Here is an 11,008-nt window from a genome sequence, read left to right as displayed (position 1 = left end):
TATATATATATAATATGTATTTATGTATTATGTCAGTATTTATATAAATATATATTATAGAAGCCTCCTATATATATACATATATATATATATATGTATATGTACTCTACATATCTATATTGTATATAATCATTTAGTAGGAGAAATTATACATGTGCATAAAGACCATATAAAACTAATATATCTGATGTATTTGAATACATTTGTACTAAAAGACATTCCAGGTGTATGTATATGGTCGTAGGAGATTTTAAAGGCAATAATCGTCGTTTATACGATTGTACTATAATATAATAAAATATGTAATACACAGAGTATTAAAGAATATCAAATATGTATATTGTGGGGAGTTTTACACAAGCCTACCAATATAGATGTGTACAGCAAATGCTTATTCAATGTTGTACTTTATTAATTTCGATATTGAAATACAAAGCATAATTTGTATAAAACGGTACGCGATAAAGCGTGAAAAATTGGATTTGAAAACTGGACGAAACTTCGATTTCCTCGAATTATTACGTATTAAACGTACATACGTACATACGTACACGAATAGGTATTTTGCCGTAATATATGTATATCGTTGACAGGCGTGAAATGATATGCGCAGTTCTTGTGAATTGGTCAATCGATATCATAATACTATCGTTATTGTGTCTATTTCTAGATTCATATCCAGAACGTCACAATGCCTTTTTCGTTAATAATGAGCGACTTGAAGGAGACATTGAGTACCGTTCACATCACACGGCTTTACAGCTTAGGCCTTGATTTACATTTTCTTTTTTTTAACGCCAAGCTTGATTTGTCTTAATTATCAAATCTTTATTCATTTAATAAAATCGTGAATTTTACGCAACTTAAATTCAATATATAAATGTAAAACCAAGGAAACATCGTCTCTTTGTAATTTAAATGAAGCTTCTTTTACATACGCTGTAGAGAACACACAAGTCAAAGAAATATATCAGAGAAGATTTATATCAAAGAGAGGATACGCAAGTAACTTTTTTTTTTCTTAATATCGCGATATTGTCTCTGAGCCCGTCAATCAAGTTCAAACGTCAGTACATTGATCATTGCTTTTCAGAAGTATCCACCTTGTCACGCGAATTTGGCATTCGATCGCTATTCAACTTCGTCAAGTAGATCTCTATAGCTAAACATCCCGCTTTCAAAGCGTTCTTCTCCACACTGTTCCATATCGAACTCATGAACATTGTGTAGCAAAATATCGCAGTTAAAAAAACCCGTAGTATATTCAAACCGATATCTATACCTATGGAAGTGTTTATGCAATTCAGCCCGAGGGACCAAATTAATGGAATGAACAATATACAACACGACAATAGATACCAGAAACGTTGGCGTTGCACGCTTTTCAATGCGGTCTCGCAAACTCCCTTTGCCTCTTTCAAAGAGTCCGTTACATCGAAATCCTTTACAGTATGTTCACCTACGATTGTACATTTATGGCTGCATATATTACTAGATATATAGAAGATATATAGAAAAATAATCAGCGACCGACCGAAACTACTTTTTTTTTCAGTTTCAGCCAAAACAGAACATTCGGTTTCTCTTTCAATTTTGGTTAGAAACCGAAACTCTTATTTTTAGCCGAAAATAACAGAAACTGAAATTTCGATCGGACACTGGAAATAATGTATACTGAATATTCAGAAATGTGCCACTTACCGCTGGTGAACTTGAGCGTAGCCGTGACGGCCTCATGATCCGAATAACTGAAGTCCTTATACGGCACACGATTTGGCAAAGGTAATTCGTAGTTTGTGATTTCAGCCTGCAAATTGTTGCGTAATTGTTAAGATTGTTGTTCATCGTACGATGGACGAATTAACCGAACAGAGCCGATATCGATACGTGTTACAGTCCGCCTACCTTGATAGCACTCGAATCTAAATACAAAATATAATCTATTCGCTTCCCTTCCGGTCTTGTACGTGCGATCTTCGAAGTGGTATAACTGTTATTGGCACACTCATTGGTCCCTATATGACTCACGCTATTTGGACAGGCGTCCGTTAAGCCGGCAACGCCACGTATGATTCTGTACGCTAAATCTTGCGGCTCTGTATTCAGATCGCCAGTTAATATCACAGCGTCCGCGCCACCGCTGGTCATTCTCACGAATTGGGCAGTGTCGAATGCCTGCAGCACTCTGTGAGCCTTGTATTCATCATTCTCCCTGTTATATTCCGCGTGCAACTGCAAAATAAGAAATGACTGATGCTGTCGAATTTATCCTTGACAGATTTCCATTGGTACATTATAAGCTACATATAAACTGTCTATTACATTATATGAGTGGATAGTACTTTATATATATATACTTTAGTATGTACATAGTATAGTATAGAATACATATATATATATATATATATGTAGGATAGTACTTTATATATATGTATGTCAATATCACAAAAGTAATAATGAAGAAGTGCATTGGATAAACATACATGTACGACATAGATGTTGACAAACATGTCACGAATTTTGATCTTACAAAGGCCTACACCCTTGCCACCAAACCAGTCACCATGGTGTATTTTATGAACATATCCATTCAAAGGCCATTTGTGAAACATCACTTCGTGGATAGGATACCGTGACAATATGCATATTCCAGATCCCATGACGCCGCTGTGTGAAGAAAAGATACAGAATCTTAGTGAACAGAGTAAATCACTTAAGTATCTAAAGTAAATAGGATCGTGCACCTGTAAAAGTAATGTGAATATGGCAATACTTCCTGTACTTTTGCTTTTATTGTCTTAAAATCACTTTCAGACCATACCTCTTGTAAGCAAATTATGTCATACTCTCTGCTAGCGCATGTCTCTGCAATAGCGGACATACGTGCTGTTCTATGTTTCGAAACATATGGTATACCCCTGAATGAAACAGAAAGTTTGCATAATTTTTTAGAGGACATATTTGAACCGTTTTGAATGCGACTTGGTATTATTGCATATCATTGTGAGTATAAAACACAAAGGTAATAATAATTAGAACACGAAGGTAATAATAATTAAAAAGATATCTCCTCGTTCTGATACATGTCATCATTTATTTATAATTATTGAAGGGCAGACAATGTATGACATTTCTTAATTTTTCCAGTCTTATCAAATTTCATTATCTGCACATGAATATAATGTAATAACATAATTATATGATATCATTAATATTTGGTCGTGATCATTCTCAAACAGATGACAGGTCAGATAAATGACATGTCTCCTAACCTTCAAAATGTTGCCGTAAAAGCTCATTATTTTATTATTCTTTTTCAGTGTCAAGTAAGGATTTTTATTTTCATATCCTTATTCTACATACTAAAACACATACGCAAACAAAATTTCAACGAGAGATGTGATATCTAGATAATTACTGAATACAAATTAAGAAAATCGTTGCGGCGATAAGGACGGATTGCGTTGAAATAGTTTTAAATTTTCCGCCACGACAAATTTTCCAACTTACCAGCAATTTAGCGTCAGTATATTCGCTGAAGTCTCGCTCGTCATGATGTCGAGTGTATCGTTCCTATTAACAAAGAAATTTTAACAAAATACGCTCTCTGAGTCAGTTACATTACGATCAATTCCGACAATTACGTGCCTCTTGTCCCGAGTATCTTATGAATAAGAGTGGCTAACAAAAACACAGCGACACCAACAACTTATCTCTCTCCGACATTTCACATCTTCATTTTTACAATCAGATCTTATCTGCGGTTAACAATTGACGATAACATGCGCGCACGGTGCGCATGATGAAACCGAGCAATAGATCCGTTCGTTTTCGCTGCACCGCTGAACTAGTGCAATAAGTTGAAGTGAGAAAACATATACTTGTCTCGCTGCAACTTATTGCACTAGTTCAGCGGTGCAGCGAAAACGAACAGATACCTAACTTCACGATGGACAGGGAATTTGTCACTAGTAACACCAACACGGGCGTGTCTCGCGCGAATATCGATATTAACATCGACCTCGAAATGATAATCGTTTACCGACCGGACGGAACATGCGATTTCCCGTCGATATTTATCATTCGGATGATGTTTCCTCTGATGTATCTCTCATTGATTTCATCCCGTTGCGTTCTCGCGCAACGTACACGCTATGTTCGTGATTTTTGACACTCGACGGAGGGAATACCGGCTCGCGCATTGATTGACGGTGATCGAAAGTTGATGCGACGGTGCGTCATTCGAGGAGCGTCCGTGACTTCTAAATGCTTCTTAATCACTCGCCGATTGACACTTCCTCTCTCGGTCTTCCGTAATCTCGCTCGTGATTTGCAGTCGTCGAATCCGACGATCCCGACCTCGGGATACGATGATTGCTCGCAACACGTAACCACAGCAGTAGAAACGTATAATATCCGGCCGACTATCGGGCATACTTAACCTCCTGGGGCGCGGTGTATGTTTTTCTGCCCGGGGGGAGACAGTTTCGCAAGACGGACGACGAGATGACCACCGACAAAGTCACTTTGGGGGACGCCCTGTCAAACGTCGATGTGTTGGATGAATTCACGCTACCGGACGAGCAACCTTGCATAGAGGCTCAACCATGTTCTGTGGTGTACCAAGCGAACTTCGACACCAACTTCGAAGACAGAAATGGCTTTGTAACTGGTATCGCTAAGTACATAGAAGAGGCAACTGTGCACGCGAGCTTGGTCAGTCTATTCCCCATGCGTTGCCTCCTATATACCTATTTATTGATTTAATTAACAATTAATGAAATGGTTTTGCTTGAAAATTCTAGAACGAGTTACTGGAGGAAGGTTTGGAACACGCTGTTATGCTGTACACTTGGAGATGTTGTTCACGTGCAATCCCGCAACCAAAATCTAACGAGCAGCCAAATAGAGTAGAGATCTATGAAAAGACAGTAGAAGTATTAGCACCTGAAGTAAATAAGTTATTAAATTTTATGTATTTCCAAGTAAGTATTAATCACATCTCCTATTGTTGTTATTACCTTGGCTTCATTTCATGTTGTTCATATTCATACATATTTCGCGTTTCAGAGAAAAGCGATCGAGCGTTTCTCAGGAGAAGTCAAGCGATTGTGTCATCATGAAAAGCGAAAAGATTTTGTATCCGAGGCTTATTTACTGACCTTGGGGAAATTTATCAATATGTTTGCTGTATTGGACGAGTTGAAGAACATGAAATCTAGTGTGAAAAATGACTACTCGACGTACAGGAGGTGAGTCGAAGAAGCAAGGCTACCTCAACGTTTCTCTCCAATCGTGCGCTTAGCCCTTTGTTAATGCGCTTTCCCTGATTTTCCACAGAGCCGCGCAATTTTTGAAGGTGATGTCAGACTCCCAGACACTACAGGAGTCCCAGAATTTGTCGATGTTTCTGGCAACACAGAACAAAATTCGCGACACCGTGAAGGAGAATCTAGAGAAGATCGCGGGATACGAGGAATTGCTCGCGGACGTCGTCAATATTTGTGTTCACATGTTTGAAGCGAAAATGTACCTCACGCCCAACGAGAAACATATGTTGGTGAAGGTGATGGGCTTCGGTTTGTTCTTAATGGACAGCGAGTTGTGCAACATCAACAAGCTCGACCAGAAGAAGAAGTTGAAGCTGGACAGAATCGATAGGATCTTCAAGAACTTGGAAGTGGTGCCGTTGTTCGGAGACATGCAGATCGCGCCGTTCAACTACATCAAACGCTCCAAGCACTTCGACGCGTCGAGGTGGCCGTTGTCCTCCTCGTCGAACAACATAAGCCCTCAGGCCGATCTTATGGTGCATCTTCCGCAGATTAGAGAGGATCACGTGAAGTACATCAGCGAGTTAGCGAGGTAACACCGTTCTCTCCGCGCCACCACGTCTCGGCTTCCTATTGTTTCACGTAACGTCACGCTTGACAATTGTATTACGCACACCCAGGTACAGCAACGAAGTCACCACTACGTACAAAGAGTGCCGGAGCGACACGGAAAATCGCGACACGGCGGAGCTGGCGTTACGCGGATTACAGTTGCTCTCGCAATGGACCAGCGTCGTGACGGAGTTGTACAGTTGGAAGCTGCTGCATCCCACTGATCATCATATGAACAAGGAATGCCCGCAGGAGGCCGAAGAGTACGAGAGGGTGAGCGTTTCGCCTGATATCGATCCGAACAAATATTTCATTGGATTTATTCATCCAGCGACGTTATTTATTTTCTCGATTTCAGGCCACGCGCTACAACTACTCCGACGAGGAGAAGTTCGCCCTTATAGAAGTCATTGCGATGATCAAGGGATTGCAAGTACTGATGGCGCGAATGGAGACTGTTTTTATCGATGCGATACGTAGGAATATATACGCCGAGTTGCAGGACTTCGTGCAACTCGCGTTGCGGGAGCCCTTGAGGAAGGCGATTAAAAATAAAAAGGATCTGATTAGAAGGTAGCGTGTACATTCTGTGTTGACTGTATCGTGCGAGTTTGATTTCTTTCCCGTGCTTGCAGAGTGTTTGTTGGTTTGTTTCATGGATATCGTTGCTGTCAGCGGTTACACGTTCAAATAGCGTTTAAAGCACCTCTCTTTTCGTCCTTTGTTGCAGTATAATCGTTTCCGTGAGAGAAACCTGCGCCGACTGGCACTTCGGAGTGGAGCCGCTCGGAGATCCCGCTTTAAAGGGCAAAAAGGACCCGGACAATGGTTTCGGCATTAAGGTACCACGTAGGAACGTCGGTGAGTCATTCAATTTCACGATGTATTCACGTTTTATCTCGTCGGGTTCACAGTCGAGTTTGAAAAGTAATTATGATGAAAAACGCGAAACAGGTCCGTCCTCCACGCAACTTTACATGGTGCGAACCATGCTGGAGTCATTGATCGCCGATAAAAGCGGCGGGAAACGCACCCTGCGGAAGGACATTGACGGCCAATATCTCGTTCAGATCGATCAATTCCATAAAACTAGTTTCTACTGGAGTTATCTTCTGAATTTCAGCGGTGAGTGAATATCTGCATATCGCTCATGGATTCGCAGTTACCGTACGGCACTCTCGTAATTTCTCTTCTTACAGAGTCTCTGCAGAATTGTTGCGACTTGTCGCAACTGTGGTACAGAGAATTTTACCTGGAAATGACCATGGGTAGGAAAATACAGGTAAGCAAGAACGTTGGTGCGCTCTTGAGTTGACACACCGTCGCGCAGCGTAAATTTCGGAACCGTCTTGTCGCGTCTTATCCCCTATTGCTCTCCTCACATTTCGAGATCATCATGTAACTTCCCTGTGTCGAACAAGTCACTGTCCCGTATAAGAAAGCGCACACAACGTGTTTATCGACCTCGCATACACACAGCGAATTGTACAATCACTTTTGCTCCGGCTTGCGGATACGTTTCCCCTTTCGCTATGTACCGAAGACTGTTTACGAAAATCGCACTCTCTGTAATTTATTCCATGACTAGAAATGCCAAGTACGTCACCAGCATAACGAAGAGTGCAGCGACCTGATCACCATGGAGAAACGCATTCAGGTACTTCCTCGTTTGCCGCCGCGTAGGCTGATAGATCTGGTGTTTTGTGTTCTGCAACATGCTGGAGATGAATTAATCTGAATCTTTCTCTCTCAGGCCATAGTATATCGCGAGAAAGACACCGCGTAGAGACACTGTGTTTGTTGCACCTATGTTCACAGGGTATCCCTCCTTAAGCGGGGCTTACTTCGAACCGCGGATGTCCAACGTTCGAATGAAGCAACGCTTAGCGAGGGACGTCCGTTGTTTCAAGTCCAAGTGTCTGATCAATGCACATGTTTCAGTTCCCGATCGAAATGTCGATGCCGTGGATATTGACCGACCATATATTGAGAAGCAAGGAACCGTCGATGATGGAGTAAGTTCTCACACGAGTCAAAACGATAAGACGCGCGACGGCAGTTCTTACGGATCGCTTAGGTCGGAACAACATACACGTTGTGCAACGCGTCCGACCGTGATTATTACGACTTGTTATCACTACGTGACGATTCTTATTGTATATCGTTCATTTCTCCCAGATACGTATTGTATCCTCTGGACTTGTACAACGACAGCGCGCTTTACGCGCTCACGATATTCCGCAAGCAGTTTCTGTACGACGAGGTGGAGGCCGAGGTGAATCTGTGCTTCGATCAATTCGTGTACAAACTCAGCGAGCAGATCTTCGCGCATTACAAACAATTGGCGGCCAGTATCCTGTTGGACAAACGCTTCAGGGTGGAGTGCGTGGCCCTCGGAGCGTATTTACTTCCGTATCCGCGTGCAAACAGATACGAGACGTTGTTGAAGCAGAGGCACGTCCAACTGCTCGGAAGAAGCATCGATCTGAACAAGCTCATTACGCAACGTATCAACGCGGATATGCAGAAGTCGCTGGATCTGGCGATCAGCAAATTCGAGTCCGGCGATATAACCGGAGTTATAGTAAGATCACCTCGCGATTATCCCTCGCGGAAACTATTCGAATATTCCTCACGACTGCATTCGCTGACTCTTCGCTCGCTTTGCAACACTCGACAGGAACTAGACGGATTGCTGCAAGTGAATCGCCTCACTCACAAGCTTCTGAGCAAGTGGCTGGCGTTGGACGAGTACGACGCCATGTTCAGGGAGGCGAATCACAACGTCCTAGCTCCCTACGGAAGAATCACCCTTCACGTATTCTGGGAACTGAACTACGACTTCCTGCCGAATTATTGTTACAACGCTGCCACTAACAGGTATGCGCGCGATCATCGATCGGTCATCTTCATAGATATGCGCGTGCGTTATTATTATCATATTATTTTTATATCATTGTTTTATGTATTATCGTTTATTCATACTTTTATCGTTACGAAGAGTTATTGTCATTGTGAAATTTACTATTGTTACTGATCACGTGTCGTGCATTTCGCAGATTCGTCCGATGCCGTGGCATACAATTCGTGCAGCCGGTTCATCGAGACAAGCCTCCGCAGATGTCTCATCACTATCTCTGGGGCAGCAAGCAGCTGAATCTGGCTTATAGCACACAGTACGGCCAGTATTCAGGCTTCGTCGGGCCGTACCACTTCCGCACTATATGCAAACTTCTCGGGTACCAAGGGATAGCTGTGGTCATGGAGGAACTCTTGAAGATCGTCAAGACGTTGATCCAAGGCAGCTTGCATCAGTTCACGAAAACTCTGATGGAAGCTATGCCGAAGGTCTGCAAGCTTCCGCGATATGACTACGGGTCTCCCGGTGTCCTCGGCTATTACCACGCTCAGTTGAACGACATCGTGCAATATCCCGACGCTAAGACCGAGCTGTTTCACAATTTCCGCGAATTCGGCAACACGATCCTGTTCTGCCTCCTGATGGAGCAGGCCCTGTCGCAGGAGGAGGTCTGCGACTTACTTCATGCCGCGCCCTTCCAGAATATTCTGCCTAGACCGTACTGCAAAGGTGAGGATTCTCGCTTTCAATAAAGATGCGGATCGTTCGAAGTGAGGGACGACCAATCGAATATTAGCAGGAGTGAAATAGAGCGAGTTAAGACCAACTTGGATCGTTTACGTTCAACGTTTTCAGAGGGTGAGAAGCCTGAGACCAAGCAGAAACGACTGGAGGCGAAATACGCGGCTCTGCAGATCGTACCGAACGTGGAGAAGTTGGGCACTGCTAAAGTAAGAAACAGTGAAAAGCGTGAACTACCGCTTATCTTCTCCGACGTAAATCAAGCGTCGTAATAACCGTCTCGATTCCGCAGCAAGCGATGATCGCCAGAGAGGGCGATTTGCTGACGCGCGAGCGCTTATGCTGCGGTCTGTCGATATTCGAGGTTGTCCTCAGCAGATTACGGAGCTTCCTGGACGATCCTATCTGGGTCGGCCCGCCGCCGGCGAACGGTGTCATGAACGTGGACGAATGCACGGAGTTCCACAGGCTCTGGAGCGCGCTTCAATTCGTCTACTGCATCCCCGTCGGCGAGACCGAATTCACCGTCGAGTTAGTACAATCATTCACGGCGTATGCGATCGAGAAAGTACCTGCGCGTGTAATCTTTTTCAAGTTGGAATTTTGCATGAAAGAAAAAAGGAAACGGGGGAAAGGAAGAGAGTGCTGTCAACAAAGCGTTCTTACCGAGAAATATCGTTCCCATTTTCTTCCGACGTAGAGTTATCCCAGAAGAAGCCGGGGAATCGTAGAGAGTACTTGTTTATCCGCTGTATATATCGGGAGAGTGCCGTCACACGATTGCTTTCCTCTCGCAGGGAATTATTCGGCGAGGGTTTACATTGGGCCGGTTGCGCCATGATCGTTCTCCTAGGCCAGCAACGTCGATTCGAGGCGCTCGACTTCTGTTACCACATTCTCCGGGTGCAACGTGTGGACGGTAAAGACGAGAATGTGAAAGGAATAGTGAGTACACACACCGTGTGGATGCATGGAAAGGCTTTTCACCGGTTTATCTCGCGTCGCGCTCGAACTGAACGATACACCCATGTCTTTGATCTCGCAGCATCTGAAGAGGATGGTGGACCGGATAAGACGATTTCAGGTTCTAAATTCGCAAATATTCGCTGTGCTGAACAAGTATTTGAAGAGCGGCGACAGCGACGCGGCCAGCGTCGAGCACGTGCGCTGCTTCCAGCCGCCGATACACCCTTCGTTGGCGCATGCCCAGCAGCAGCAGCACTACCACGCGCCGGAATACCTGCGTCAAATCAATCACCAATGAGCCGAGCGATCGTAAAGGGAAAGAAAAAAAGACTGCAGTCAATGCGACTCGAGCGGGAGGACGTTATAATAAGAACGACGAAGCCAGTTCTCGTCCCTACGAGGAGATATTTCTAGCTAAAGATTATATTTTATATTGTCTTTTACGTATCGCGAGGTATCCGTTTATACCGTCCCGTCCGTTAATTCAGTCGCCACGAATTAACAAAACACGGCGGGGGCATCTTTTTTTACGCGAATTTGTAGGAACTTGGGGGGG

The 11,008-nt window shown here is 43.5% G+C and overlaps 2 protein-coding genes across 4 annotated transcripts; one reads left to right on the top strand and one right to left on the bottom strand.

Moving 5' to 3' along the window:
* Positions 1–388: 388 nt before the first annotated feature.
* LOC106747143 (putative neutral sphingomyelinase) lies at positions 389–4,496 on the bottom strand. 3 transcript variants are annotated; one of them, XM_014624486.1, is made up of 8 exons: positions 3,649–4,496; positions 3,511–3,573; positions 2,745–2,918; positions 2,484–2,667; positions 1,906–2,232; positions 1,702–1,807; positions 1,360–1,459; positions 389–1,282 (listed from the first exon to the last, which is right to left on the bottom strand). In XM_014624486.1, exons 2-8 carry the CDS (start codon positions 3,552–3,554, stop codon positions 1,132–1,134), a joined length of 1,086 nt encoding a protein of 361 aa, XP_014479972.1. In that variant the 5' UTR covers positions 3,555–3,573; positions 3,649–4,496; the 3' UTR covers positions 389–1,131. The 3 variants fall into 3 exon arrangements, with proteins under 3 accessions (XP_014479972.1, XP_014479964.1, XP_014479981.1); XM_014624478.1 differs by having other exon boundaries at positions 389–1,459; XM_014624495.1 differs by lacking the exons at positions 3,511–3,573; positions 3,649–4,496 and having other exon boundaries at positions 389–1,459; positions 2,822–2,911.
* A 10-nt stretch (positions 4,497–4,506) lies between these two features.
* On the top strand, positions 4,507–11,002 carry LOC106747136 (cytoplasmic FMR1-interacting protein). The gene is made up of 18 exons (XM_014624466.1): positions 4,507–4,716; positions 4,806–4,985; positions 5,071–5,252; positions 5,341–5,865; positions 5,954–6,158; positions 6,244–6,458; positions 6,616–6,746; positions 6,840–7,010; positions 7,085–7,167; positions 7,474–7,542; positions 7,827–7,900; positions 8,064–8,469; positions 8,566–8,765; positions 8,945–9,474; positions 9,601–9,695; positions 9,779–10,017; positions 10,284–10,431; positions 10,532–11,002. Exons 1-18 carry the CDS (start codon positions 4,507–4,509, stop codon positions 10,748–10,750), a joined length of 3,882 nt encoding a protein of 1,293 aa, XP_014479952.1. The 3' UTR covers positions 10,751–11,002.
* The last annotated feature ends 6 nt before the right edge of the window (positions 11,003–11,008 follow it).

This window comes from Dinoponera quadriceps, unplaced genomic scaffold, assembly GCF_001313825.1.
Source record: "Dinoponera quadriceps isolate SergipeBrazil2010 unplaced genomic scaffold, ASM131382v1 scaffold221, whole genome shotgun sequence".
In the NCBI taxonomy this organism is placed as follows: Eukaryota; Metazoa; Arthropoda; class Insecta; order Hymenoptera; family Formicidae; genus Dinoponera; species Dinoponera quadriceps.
The sequence above is the reverse complement of the archived record's forward strand: the minus strand, read 5'-3'. Positions and strand labels throughout refer to the sequence as shown.

Excerpts from the sequence above, each read along its gene's own strand:
- LOC106747143 (XM_014624478.1), bottom strand. The coding sequence starts at position 3,554 with ATGACGAGCGAGACTTCAGCGAATATACTGACGCTAAATTGCTG. Across the intron at positions 1,808-1,905 it reads TAGATTCGAGTGCTATCAAG|GCTGAAATCACAAACTACGA; the intron begins GTAGGCGGACTG and ends AACAATTTGCAG. Across the intron at positions 1,460-1,701 it reads TACGCTCAAGTTCACCAGCG|GTGAACATACTGTAAAGGAT; the intron begins GTAAGTGGCACA and ends GTACAATCGTAG.
- LOC106747136 (XM_014624466.1), top strand. The coding sequence starts at position 4,507 with ATGACCACCGACAAAGTCACTTTGGGGGACGCCCTGTCAAACGTCGAT. Across the intron at positions 6,459-6,615 it reads AAAAAGGATCTGATTAGAAG|TATAATCGTTTCCGTGAGAG; the intron begins GTAGCGTGTACA and ends CCTTTGTTGCAG. Across the intron at positions 10,018-10,283 it reads GAGACCGAATTCACCGTCGA|GGAATTATTCGGCGAGGGTT; the intron begins GTTAGTACAATC and ends TTCCTCTCGCAG.